The 14,327-nt window shown below is 39.6% G+C and overlaps 1 protein-coding gene across 2 annotated transcripts in view; it reads right to left on the bottom strand.

Moving 5' to 3' along the window:
• The window catches only part of PRIM2 (DNA primase subunit 2), a 136,340-nt gene that overhangs the window by 16,585 nt on the left and 105,428 nt on the right, over window positions 1–14,327 (bottom strand). For both annotated transcript variants that reach the window (XM_072855233.1, XM_072855232.1), the window contains exons 11-12: window positions 7,398–7,524; window positions 6,439–6,521 (exon numbers count right to left, since the gene is read on the bottom strand). In XM_072855233.1, the coding sequence (XP_072711334.1) occupies window positions 6,439–6,521; window positions 7,398–7,524 (210 nt within the window). The remainder of the gene's footprint in view (window positions 1–6,438; window positions 6,522–7,397; window positions 7,525–14,327) is intronic.

The raw sequence follows: 14,327 nt of genomic DNA, 5'->3' as shown, positions 1-14,327 counted from the left end.
CTGCTTGCAATTTTTTCCTGAAACAACCAAACCCACCTGAAGCAAATGCCAATCAATTTGAAATCAACTAAGACAGTGGCCTGGATTTCATGATTCAAGGACCTCCTGAGATAACCCGTGAAAGTTATGGGAGAACTAGGAAAAAGAATGACTTATGTGGTTGCTGATGAAGTACAAATCCAAATCTTCTGATAGTCTAAAGCACTGTGAACTAGCTTCATGGAAGATAAACCACTACCACTCAGGAGTCTATATTCCCTTGATGAATACAATATATTCATGAATAAGCCATGTTTTTTGTGCTGATTGACAGCACAAAGATCATTGAAGAGAAACACATAAAACATCAAAAAAGCATTGTCCTATCAAAAAAAACCCCCAGGACTCTCATCAGCAAAAAAACCAAATCCTCAAGATTAGTTTGTCAGCAGGACCTTGATGAATATTAAAAAATGTTGAGAACAAATGAAAACACCCTCAAACAGTAACAGTTCTGATTCAGATCACTGCATATGAACTGGAGATAAGGGTTCAACAGACAACTGTGAAAAATAAGAGTCCCCCAAACAAGAAACGCAAGCCTCCAGGCACTGCTGATAAAGACATGTGCTAAGTCTCCATCAAACTCAGACTTGAATACCTGTATTCACACTTGCCCAAATTAAGGTTAAGACACCAGGTCTGTTTCATTTTGGGTACAAAGTAGCCACCAATGTAAAATCCTTTGTGCATGGCCTGAGCTGCCATGGCTTCTCCAGACCCTCTGACCAGGACAGCATCAACATCCTGACTGATGCTTCTGGAAGGCCCGGTGAATTTCCAGTCAAGCTCTCTTTCAGAATGAGAATTTAACCTTGGTACGAAACAGAAATTGTTGACCTTTCAAACCCTTAAAGTGAACTTCTTAGCTTAGGAGAGAAACATTTATTACTGTTCATCTGAAGAAAGAAGTATGATGTACTCCTCTCACAAATACCATTTGCCCAGAAGAGTGCCCTGGAGTATCTACTTCAACAAAAACTATGGGACTGTACAGAAGTTTCAACAAGAACAAAACACTTGGTGAGCATGTGAACAGAACTGAAGCTCTGAAGATCTCATGACCTTGAGCACAGATATGCTCCTTGAGACCTAGCATGAAGATGTCTTTTAAAAATCTCATTTGTTTCCATGCCAATGGCTACGTAACAGATTCGCACATTGTCAGATAAACATAGGAAAAATTTTAGGGCAGAAACCATCCACCCAAGAGGTCTCCTGGGTATAGATATTGGCACATTCTTAAAAACAAGCATGCCTTATGCTTATAGCATATAAGTAATTTGTAGCCCTGAAAACATTTAGTTTAGGTGAAAAATACATTACTAAATAAAACAAAGATTAATCTCCTAAAATTTAGACACCACTATAAGCAAAAACCTACAGTTCATTTTAAGGATCAATATTATCTCAAAATGGATAGAATTGGTGAATTAAAAAAAAAAAAAGGATTCTACTGTTCTGTTGCAAATACTGTTAGCTGAAGGTCATATTCCTAGAAAGGCAAAAAAGGAAGCAAGTGCTCGTTAGTTGAAAAAAAATAATGAACAGCTAAGCTGAGATGCTGCTGGGACTTCACAGAGGAAATGCCATAGCTAAACCTTTGGAAAAAAACAATAAAACCAGACATTTATGTCTGAAGGTGAAGGATTTCTTTGTAGCCAGTTGTTGGCTAAGTCAGTTCAGAAAGTCGTATCTTCTCAAGTCCATTAAATTACTATAAATTATAGGTTAAAAACACCTATTAGGAGGATACTAACCTTGACATACACCAAGTAAAAAAGTGATACCCCAGGCCACAAGTTATGCCCAGCAGAATGTTTTCTGATGTTAATCAAAGACATCCCCTTAAGAAATGAGCAGGAATACTCTCTTTTTTAAAGACAAACATGAGGTACTTCAAACAGGATTGTGATTTGGACAACAAACTTGACCAGATTCTAGAATTAGAAGGTCTTGGCATAGTGATCGAATCCTGGCATTCCACAGTGAAGCAGCCTGATACCAAACTGTCTTGGATTTTTTTGTGCAGCAGTGTGCTGGTTTTGGCTGGGATAGAGTTAATTTTCTTCACAGTAGCTAGTATGGGGCTATGTTTTGGATTTGTGCTGAAAACAGAATTGATAATACAGAGATGGTTTAGTTGTTACTAAGTAGTGCTTATACTAAACTAAGGACTTTTCAGCTTCCCATGCTCTGCCAGGTGCACAAGAAGTTGGGAGGGGACACAGCTGGGACAGCTGGCCCCAACTGACCAAAGGGCTATTCCATACCATATGCTGTCATGCTCAGTATATAAAGCTGGGGGAAGAAGAAGGAAGGGAGGACATTTGGAGTGATGGCGTTTGTCTTCCCAAGTAACTGTTACATGTGACAGAGCCCTGCTTTCCTGGAGATGGCTGAACACCTGCCTGCCCATGGGAAGGAGTGAATGAATTCCTTGTTGTGCTCTGCTTGCGTGCGCGGCTTTTGCTTTCCCTATTAAACTGTCTTTATCTCAGCCCACGAGTTTTCTGACTTTTACTCTTCTGATTCTCTTCCCCATCCCACTGAGGGGGAGCGAGCGAGCAGCTGTGTGGGGCTTAGTTGCCAGCTGGGGTTAAACCACGACAAGCAGGAGCATTCTTGCTGAAGAGAAGTATCAGAGGAAAAGCATAGAACAGCTTTCCCAATTAGGGAAGCTGACAGCAGTCCCACAACCTGTCCATCCCAGGAACAGAAATACTAGCACTTCTTGTTAGATTCCAAGATGGACAGTTCAATTTTGGAGTACCCCATTCATAGAATGTGACTTCTAAGATACCATTCCACACTGCTGGCAATACATTAAATATGTAAGTCTATATACTCATATATACGTTTGGTTTCACTGCTGAGTACATTACTTTCCCAGATCCTCTAGTATTTTATTTTGCTGATACAGAACTTGGTATTTATATAATATCTGCTGTAAGCAGGGAGGGCTGAAAGGATTAATTGATTCAAGAACAGAAGGTGCGGTATGTTACCTTTCAATGTGATTTCCAGAATGCCGTAATTTGCACTCAACAGGGACTGCAAGTCTTGAGCTTTCATTTGAATTCCTTAAAGCAACTCCTTAGCTGCCAAGAAGCATGCATCACTACTAACCTGGAAAGCAAAAGTCTACTGTTCACATGATCTGACACCTGTTACCACTGCAGGGAGTCCTTTAACTCCCTCAGTTTCACCCATCAAGAAGTAAGCTGGGAAATAGTTGAGCAAACAACAGTTGGTTCAAGTTACTTTTGCACAGATTTCATACAGAGGCTTGTAAAACATCCAGAACTGAATTTTCAAACCGTCAAGCATGAACCTGCTAGCTAGCTGCAACTGGTATGGGCTGGTTGTAAATTTTGATAACATTTGGACTAAACAAAAGTGACATGTTCTGATCTTCCCATTAATAAAGAGACATGACACAGAACTACCAGTCAGGAACCTGACCACAGGTTTTGCAGATAGAATATTTAGATTAATTAAAATGGGGGATTGGGAGCCTGGAAAGATGAGGGTGAAGATCCTGGGAAGTTGAGGATGATTCTGGAGATCAGAGATGCATGAAGATGAATGCTAGGGAATGCCCTGGGACCACAGCCTGTAATGCCTGAGACTGTTAACTGCAAGCAGCTGCAAAGCAGGTATTGACATGACTTTCTGCCCTGTCCTCCCAGACCAGCAGTGATTCCCTTGATGGGAGGTAAAGCTGAGATCTCAGTAAACACACCATCAGGGTGGGGAGCAAGTGAGGGACTGTGTGAGACAATCAAGCAGAGGTATAGTTCTAATCTCCTTGATTCTTAAAAAAAAAAAACCAAAACAAACAAAAAAACCCCAACCTGTATCCAGATCCACTACAGGCTGTCATTTACTCTCTCACCTGTGACACCATGACACATATTTGTTGACGATTCAGTTACTTTGTACACTGTTTTTCATTAACTGAATGTGAGACTTCCACTCATTGCAGACAGCTCCTGCATTGCAGAGTCCTGGAAAACTGATGTAAAATGCCTGCTCCTCTTGAGTTTGCTGTCCTGTGCACGTGGCCATTCGAGTGTCCCCTCAGTCCAGAACAACACATTTATCTCTACCATAAACCAGGCAGAGAGAACTGAAAAAGCATTTAGGTACATACATGGATCTGGTTTTGACAACACTGAAGGAAATTTTTCTCTGTGACATCCTGCTTGTCTAGAGCATATAGACCAAGAGAAGACACTAAATGAAGTTACATTTGAAGAGAGCAAAAGAATTTTGGAACAAAGCAAGGAGCAAGTATAAGAAGCCCTGAGCCCCAGGAAAGACATACCATTTATTAAAATACATAGCTGAAAGGTCAAGCTCCGAATCATTCATTAAAAATAGGAATCTGTCAGGTTGTAAGGAACCTCTCATTTGATTGGGAGTTAACAGGAGGTCTAACAGACTCAAAGGGTACAGTTTGAGTGAATGTCAATCTTGAGGCCCAGATACTCGAAAAGCAACCATATCAGAGGCTTTGAAAGAGTGACAAACCATCCACCCCTAATAACCATTCACTGAGCTAAAGGAAAAACAACATTTCTGATACTCAGCAACTATATATCACCAGCACCACAGAAGACTCTAAAAAGACACCTCTGGACCAAAGGATCCTGAACTGTTATTAGTCATGCAAATGTTACTGGACCATGCAAATGTAGCAACAAGGAGTGGCAGCAATAAAATCTGTTTGAGATCTTGGAGACAGATGTGAACCAATCCTCTTCTTTCTCCTCCTCCTACTGAATATCTCTGTCTGCTGTAAAAGATCAATTTCTGAAAACCCAGCCAGAACCAACTTTTTTTAAAATTATTTTTTTATTATTATTAGTTTTCAAGTGGAGGCTGTTCTGTTTTGGGTTTGTTTTGGTTTAACACTAGGAGAGGCCACTGCAGAGCCCTGTACCCCAACTGCACTTAAACTGACACCACAAAATTCGTGGACAGCACAGTGTCCATTTCCAGGCAAAGCAGACACTGATGGAGACAGTTTTTCTTAGTCACTTTTTTAAGACTCCTAGTGAAGCCCAATCCTACTTTACAAGGGAAAAAAGAACAAAAACACACACACACAAAAACCCTAAAACCCAATCCACATCAGGTAAGGAACTACATTAAATATAAAGATACTGCCCCACTGTTCAAATTCACTGAAGAAATAACCTCTACTAAATCCTACCCACACACAGCAAGGCAGCTAAAACAGTAAATCCTCACCAATCTTTCCAATGATTAGCAGGATAAAAATCTCAGAACAGTATCAATTTTTGATGCATGTAAAAAGAAAAAAGCCAAAGGAAAGTATCTCTGCTGCCTGTCAGATATATGGAAGACAGTCAAATCCTTATTTATATGAACTAGGAGAAAAAGAAGAAAAAAAAAAAACAAAAGAAAAAAGGGTTCCTAGGAAAAAGTCTGGGTATTTCAACAATTTGTCAAGAATCACTATGAGTGAATGATAAACACTTTAAAACTATGCTCTTTTAATTTGTATCTTAATTATTCCTTCCAAGGGAGACTACTTTAAGTGGAACTTTCACATTCTTTTCTATCTAGTTCAACACTCTGTTGATGCCTGACAAGCAACGGTGACACTCCACATGAACTAAAGACGACAACTTAAAGAAGGTTTTTCCTATGGACCTAAAGCAGGTTTCAGGTAGTTAATATACACAACTTTTTGCTGAACTGTCTCAGCTTAAGTCTAACCCGTACATCTTCCTCCAATGAAGATGATGGCATGCTTTTATAGCCTTAACCTCTTGCTAGAGTAAGCAATGGGAGTCACAGTATACATGTATTTCTGCATTGTCCTTGCTATATAAGACAGGTTTTCAATTTAATGTTACCTTTTAAAAAGCTGCTAAAAATGTCTACTTAATTTCACCAGGCATTTAATGTCCTTTTGTTGTTTAGGGGAAGTTAGTGCAATGGATGAATAAGAATGTATGTTTTTTAGAAGTTTATTACAGAAAACAATTACTTATGTCTACTGACTACACAGTAGAGTCTTCCACAAGTCACTGCAAGAATAAAAATAAATTCTCTAAAATATTTCCAGATTCATTTAAACTTTTTTATCACAGTGCAGTAAAACGAAGTAAAACAAAATTCTGCATAGTATCCACTATAGTAATAAACCAACTCATGATATTAAACAATAAAAGGTGATGACAATAATCAACACATCAGTGGAAGCACCGGAGCCAGAAAGCCAAGATTCTGGTTTAAACCTTTTATAAGAAGAGATATTTCACAATACATACTGACAAATTGGATATAGCATTCCTGCACAAATAAAGTAAAATTGAAAAGCAGTGCCTTATTAATGAAAGCACCAAACCAAATATGCCTTACCTGAGTTATTCCACTGGGAGGGATCTTGTATGACTGCAGCTTCTGCTTCAATAGCTCAGGATCACTGTGGCGGAATGGGCACCCTGACAGTAAAAAACAAGCAAGCTCACAAACAAGGCTGTTTACCCAGGAGTTAGCGCAGTAGACACTCAAGAGACCAGCTAAGTTGTTCCTAATTGTGTAACAGCTTATTAATAAGAAAGTTAATTGCCCATGTGTACAATTGCTTCTTTTTCTTTTCTTTTTTTTTCTTTTTTTCTCTTTTTTTTAAATAATTACTCCACTGCATGATTATCAGGGCACCACAGGCTCAAGGGTTACATAAAATATCCCAACATAAACAGGCCACAATTCTCATTCACTGACAGGAAAAGAGTTTTAGTTAGTTCCTTATTAACAATGATAGCACTGGCACATTTAATAGCTAGGAAAAAAAAAAAGGAAAAGACAAGTAATGAGAGGCAACTGGTCTTTAAATTATAATCCTTTGTAAAAACATTACTTTATAAATACCTTAGAAAGTTCCACCACCTTAAATAAGAGTGGGGTTTTTTTGTCCCAGCATTAGTTTTGAGACACAACCGAATGAACGACTTTGTACTAGAATAACAATGGTGAAGCCAGTGCAGGTTTTCCATGTTTAGTCACAGAGAGGTAGGAGGTTTTAAAGTACCCTAGCAAACTTCAGAATTTCTGTACGATTGAATTTATATCTCAAAACACCTCTAATTGGTCACTTTTTAAAGCATCTGTACATTTAAAGTCTCCTTACAGTGCATAACACAATGTATATAAAACCAGAAGCTATCAAGTGCAATCTAAAGAGAACAGTGCAAGGCCACTGTAGCCTTGAAATTAAATACATAATTTAAGAGACTACAGCAGTCAGTAACTTCAGTAGCCAAGGGTTTCTGCTGTTTTTAAACTTTTTTTTTTTTTTTTTTTTTTAAGGAACTCACCGTGATAATCCCCTTGACTTGGTGGATTGGACATGATAATCTTCATGCAGCTGTATGGGGTATAATCAGTTCTCTTTCCTTCTTTCCCATAGTTGTGGCGAATGCTGTAAGCGTATCCTTTGTCAAACTAAATAAAAACAAAAGAATAAATTCTTACATATTGTGTCAGTGATTGTATCTGCTCTGGAAATAGAAATACTGGATAACAAAATAAATCTTCCAAACATATGCAAACTGAGAAAAATAAAAATCCAGTTGCTTGCTGCTAGCTTTGATTTTTATATTACATGGACTTGTATATGCACATATAAGTGTTTTAGACACATACCAAGAGAAGTGTGTAACTGCATTGATTTAATGTCTTTTCAGCTGAAGTGATAATAGCTTTAAGATAAGATGATTTAAAGATCAAAATTTTGAACTCCAAAATGTTAGTAAATGGAGAAAACATAGTAATTTAAAATCTGTCATAAAGGTACATAAATTGATTGCTTTATTAGGGTAAAAAAACAGAAATACAGATTTCTTTACTCAGGTTCACATTCTTGTTCTCCCAAAGTATAATGCTTCACTTATACTTTGTTTCAGCACTGAAGTTCAATTCATTAGATTCTAAAATGGAGTACACTTCGCTTGTACAAAAGAGAAAGATTTTAGCAAATCTCTTTTGTCTACCAATAGACTACCAACTCCTCCAATAAAATGAAACCTTCTAAAGTAATATAGATGTAAACAAACATTTATCTTGGCAGCTAAGTACAGCGCTATCAATATATCATTTTAGGTAAGTCCTGTGGAGAACATTCAATGACATGAGTTCACATTATTTTATATGTGGCAATAGGTGACAAAATCTGCAGTAGAATCAGATAATTTAACATTCGGATTCCGTTAAGTTGCATTAGCTACTACAAGACATCAAGGAACTTTTGTTCAAATACCACACTTTTAGTTCTAAAAAGACCAAATAGGATAAAATAATGAAGCACCATATTTAGAATTACACATCCTCGGTCTCTTCTCCTCAAAAACCTATGACAATACATAGAAGAACAATTGTGCTCTTAATTCAAAATTTTAGCATTAACCTTACGTAAAGTTCTGTGTCTGAATTAAATATAAACAACTCCCATAAAAATTTATGTTTTCTTCTCAAAAACCACTTTAAAATAATTTTTACTCTGATATCTAATATAAGACAATGTAATATACTGTGAAAAATCATTCAAGCATACAACTGGTAACTCTACTACTTCAAGGATGCTCTCATCTCTACAGATAAAAGTAGTTCCCTGTTTGGCCTGTGGACTTCCCAATAGTAATTCAGAATATTCATATACCTATGAACTACCTTGACCTGCTAAAACATGTCTAAAATAAAATAGAAAAATAAGTCTATTTTTCTTCATATAAAACACTTGAATGTTTTTGAAAAATAGAAATAATTGAAAACCTATAACAAAATATGCAAATACATAATAAATATGTATAAAAATACACACAACTGTTCAGAATAAAATCCTAAATTGCACCTGACTCTGGAAGGGTAAAAAAGAAACTTCTCTATCAAGATGCTGGTCATAATCAAGTCAATGTATCAAGAGTAGTAATATTCAGCACTCCTTCCAAATAAGGCTTAAGACATCCAAAGCTCTGAACAAACATTGACTAATTAATCCTTACTGTGCATTTGACGAAGTGACTTTACTCTATTTTAAAAGATTTTAAAAGGGGGGCGGGGAGAAAAGAGAGAGAGAAAACATGTAGCACTGTGTTTTCCAGCATAGCCACAGGCAGGATCCAGCACGTAGGACTACTCCTGTCTAGTCAACCCTTTTGCCCAGAAGAGAAAAGAACTGGTTGGTTGAATAGTAAATGAACACTATTTTTGCTAACAACAGAGTTGGGCTTACCAACTCTTCATTAGAAAGAAGAGTAAGACTATATGAGGATCTGCTATAGGTATGTGCACGTACTCGGGAAGGGCTGGGGGAAGAGGTACCCTCCCCTTCGCAGGGCAAGCAGCAGCTGCTGGCTGAGTCCTGCTGCTGCTCCTGTGGGAGCTGCAAATAGTATATTTACTCCTGAAAAAGAGCAAACATCAAATGCAAAGATGTGCATATTTTAATTCCCAACCTCTGAGTGAACCTGTTAAACCGAAGATGGAGTCTGTGATCCTATAGTCACCTATTCTTCCATTCAGAAGCTCTGGAACCTTTCCTCCTCCTTTGCAAAAGATGAATGAAAGCATATTTCATTTGCTTAGCAAAGGATATTTGTGCAGGCAGTTAAATTACATTAAATTAGTTTTTTATAAGGGAAAAGAAAATCTTGAATGCTTCAGGATGTATTGCTTAGTTTGCCAGAAAATTAACACCCCTCTTTAACAGTTCTGTATACTAAAATCTTGAGCTGTACTTTTCACATCACTTGCCTTAATGCCCACAGAAATTACTTTTACTACCTAACTCATTATTTTATGCTGAGAAGCAGCTCTTGCAGTAAATAGAAACAACAGCTACATAATAACACAACACAGCCTTGGGACAGGTTGGATATTTTCTCATTGCTTTCTTGTAACCTTCTTTGGATCTCAAGAGTTTTCACAGTGGCAGATGACAGAGAAGAGTAACAGGTATGTGGTGCAAGTTAGCACATGCACAGTTACATACTTCACTAGAGATCTCTCATCCTTGTGATTCAGCGTTTCTTATTGATTAAGGAAAAGGACTTTAACAGGGCCAATATCCAACAGGCTGTGTGGTCATCCTCAGTGGGAAGAAACCATGAATTGTGGCATTTCATTTCAGAAAACACATCGTGCGGAACAGCCCTCTCTGTACATTGGGGGATGAACTCAATGATCAGACTCGCTCTTTCCTAATACCATTACTCTACGATGTGCACAAAGAAAAATCCCCCTCAGTAGCAATCCTTTTTGCCAGCAAAAGCACCAAGGTATAATTAGACATGTTTGAAATATGCAGAAACAAGAAGCAGAGGTAGAGAACTGTCCCTTCCTATGTATTCTAAAGCCCCAAATTGAAGCGGCAGGATTTTCACGGTTCGTTGAACAAAATAAACAAATTATGTGCAGCACACATCAGGCATGTAGGTGTTTGCAGGGTTATTCTAACTGCTTATAAATTGCTTGGGTTTAAACTATTTCAGAAAAAAAGTTTAAAAACCTGTAAAACTACTATTACAGTATATTCTAACTGCAATGTACCATAAGGTCATTATGGCAAAAACGTGCAAAAGGTCAAAACTTGAATGAAGCGATTTGAAAAATCACTTTTTTGGTGATGGCCCTATAAGAACTTTTGAGGGTTTTATTGAAGCCTGATTGGAACTTGCTGAACAATAATGATGCTGCAGGAGTGTGTACATTTCCCTTATACTCTGTGTGACAGTTTACATTGAGATGAAAAGAATACAAAGGCAAAAAATGATTCTATTATTATCATAGAAAAACTGGGTATGCATATACATCCTACCATAGTCTGTGCTAAATATCAATGGAAACTTAATTCCAAAGTTACAATAAAACAGCAATGTTAAAGCAACAGCATTATACTATTTAGTATCTACATGTACTAGGTCACCTACTGCTGGTAATATTTGAGAGCAGGGATTCTCTGCAACTCTTTAACTGTATGGCCCATATCTCAACCAGCTCAGTTATTTTGCCCCTATTTAGCTCTCTGAGCTTTCCAAACTCTGCAAGGTATTTGTAATTTATGTGCTGGGTGGATGGGCCATAGTTTTGGTGAGGGAGAAAGGGATCAAGAAATAGGTCTCATTTAAGCAATGAACTGGTTCACACTGAAGCCAAGAAGCTGCGGCAAAGACAACCCTTTAACAACATATTTAATCAAAATTTGTCACTTTGATGTTGGAATGTGCAAATACTGGGATTAGCAGCAGTGTGAATTTTTCTTTTTAAAAATTGTGAGTCAACCGAGCTTTAACTTGACCCCAGAAGTTACAAAGTTTTTTGAGGACTTCTCTTTCCTCCAGGCATGGCTGTAGGATGCATGTGATGCCTTGTCTGAGCTACACTACTGATGACAAGTGGGTATGTCATGGTTTAGCCCCAGTCAGCAACTAAGCACCACACAGCCACTCACTCACACACCACCCCACCCCCACCCCCCCTCCCGGTGGGATGAGGGAGAGAACTGGAAGGGCAAAAGTAAGAAAAATCCTGGGTTGAGATAAGAGCAGCTTAGTAATTGAAAAAAAATTACAATAAAATAATAATAATAATTCATAATGAAAAGGAAAACAACGAGGCAGAGAGAGAAAAAGAGAAAGAGGAACAAAACCAAAGAAGAACAAGTGATGCAACTGCTCACCACCCACCCACCGACACCCAGCCAGTCCCCGAGCAGCGATCGCTGTCCCCCAGCGAACTCCCCCCAGTTTATACACTGAGGATGACATCATATGGTATGGAATAGCCCTTTGGCCAGTTTGGATCAACTATCCTGGCTGTGCCCCCTCCCACCTTCTTGTGCACCTGGCAGAGCATGGGAAGGTGAAAAGTCCTGGACTAGCGTAAACATCACTTAGCAACAACTAAAACATCAGTGTGTTATCAACATTATTCTCATCCTAAATCCAAAACACAGCACTATACCAGCTACTAGGAAGAAAATTAACTCTATCCCAGCCAAAACCAGGACAGCATCCACCCCTTATTCTATACCGTCTATGTCATGCCCAGGTTCTACACTTCCAATACATTCCAATTAATCACCACCACTTTCTCTGTCTTTTGATATATACACACAGACACCATTCCCTTGGTCTATGGGCCATCCCTCTAAAATGTCCATTGAGTTAATTTAGTCCATGATTTTGGGCTCCATCTGTCATAACAGTCTTTCAGGGCAGGAGAGATGGTGTTTGGTGTCGGATTGTTTGCACGCTGAAGCCAGTTCTGGTTCCATCACTGCTGCACTTTGCTCGGTTTCATCAAAGTTCATTCTTCATTAGTCTGGGTGATTCTTACTGTAATACTATTGATATGGCATATAGCAACCAAAAAGTGATGACATACAGTATTACATAGCAATTAACATCATACTGTTCAGTTCATTGGCTATTTTCATGCAGAATCAAATCCCCTTGAGGTACATATCAGAATTCCCCATCCTCCTGCATCACCCACCAAGCACACCCAGGTCCTTGAGCAAAAGCGATCCCACAAATGGGTTTGTCTTTACCCAAGGCAGGAATAACCCAGACTGTCTTCCCCAGCATATTTTTTATGTGCACTACAGGGACCTTATCCCCTTCTACAGTATGTAAAAGTTTTGACTGGGCAGGGCCAGCTCCACTGGCAGATACCCTAGAGCTGACTAATGAGGTGGCCTTTGCTAAATGTGTACCCCAATGTTTGAATGTCCCACCACCCATTGCTCGCAGTGTAGTCTTTCACAGTCCATTGTATCGTTCCATTTTCCCAGAGGCTGGTGCATGATAGGGGATGTGATATACCCACTCAATGCCATGCTCTTTGGCCCAGGTGTCTATGAGGTTGTTTTGGAAATGAGTCCTGTTGTCTGACTCAATTCTCTCTGGGGTGCCATGTCACCACAGGACTTGCTTTTCAAGGCCCAGGATAGTGTTCCAGGCAGTGGCATGGGGTACAGGATATGTTTCCAGCCATCCGGTGGTTGCTTCCACCATTGTAAGCACATAATGCTTGCCTTGGTGCGTTTGTGGGAGTATGATATAATCAATCTGCCAGGCCTCCCCTTAGTTATATTTCAACCATCGCCCTCCATACAAGAGAGGCTTTAACCGCTTGGCTTGTTTGATTGCAGCACATGTTTCACATTCATGGATAACCTGTGCAATAGTGTCTGTGGTCAAGTCCACCCCTCGATCACGAGCTCACCTATATGTTGCATTTCTTCCTTGATGGCCTGAGGTGTCATGGGCCCACCAAGCTATAAATAATTCACCCTTATGTTGCCAGTCCAGATCCACCTGGGCCACTTCAATCTTAGCAGCCTGATCCACCTGCTGGTTGTTTTGGTGTTCTGCAGTGGCCTGACTCTTGGGTACATGAGCATCTACGTGACATACTTTTACAAACAGGTTCTCTACCTGGGCAGCGATATCTTGCCACAGTGCGGCAGCCCAGATGGGTTTCCCTCTGCACTGCCAGTTGCTCTGCTTCCATTGCTGTACCCACCCCCACAGGGCATTTGCCACCATCCATGAGCCAGTATAGAGATAAAGCACTGGCCATTTTTCTCATTCAGCAATGTCTAAAGCCAACTGGATGGCCTTTACTTCTGCAAATTGGCTCGATTCACCTTCTCCTTCAGCAGTTTCTGCGAGTTGTTGTATAGGACTCCATACAGCAGCTTTCCATCTCTGATGCTTTCCCACAAGATGACAGGACCCATCAGTGAACAGGGCATATTGCTTCTCATTTTCTGATAGTTTATTGTATGTACAGTGGGGCCTCCTCAGCACATGTCACCTCCTCCTTTGGCGATATTCTGAAATCTTTGCCTTCTGGCTAGTCCATGATCAATTCCAAGATCCCTGGGCGACTGGGATTTCCTATTTGAGTCTGTTGTGTGATCAGTACAACCCACTTACTCCACGTAGCATCAGCTGCATGATGTGTAGAGGGAACCCTCCCTTTGAACATCCAGCCCAGCACCGGCAGCTGGGGTGCCAGGAGGAGCTGTGCTTCAGTACCAACCACTTCCGAAGCAGCTCAAACCCCTTCATATGCTGCCAATGTCTCTTTCTCAGTTGGAGTATAGCAGACCTCGGATCCTCTGTATCCCCGACTCCAAAACCCAAGGGGTCGACCTTGAGTCTCCCCTGGTGCTTTCTGCCAGAGGCTCCAGGCAGAGCCATTCTCCCTGGCTGCAGTGTACAGCACATTTTTTACATCTT

The sequence above is a fragment of the Ciconia boyciana genome, chromosome 3, assembly GCF_034638445.1.
Source record: "Ciconia boyciana chromosome 3, ASM3463844v1, whole genome shotgun sequence".
Lineage (NCBI taxonomy): Eukaryota > Metazoa > Chordata > Aves > Ciconiiformes > Ciconiidae > Ciconia > Ciconia boyciana.
This window is presented reverse-complemented; position numbering and strand designations above follow the sequence as displayed.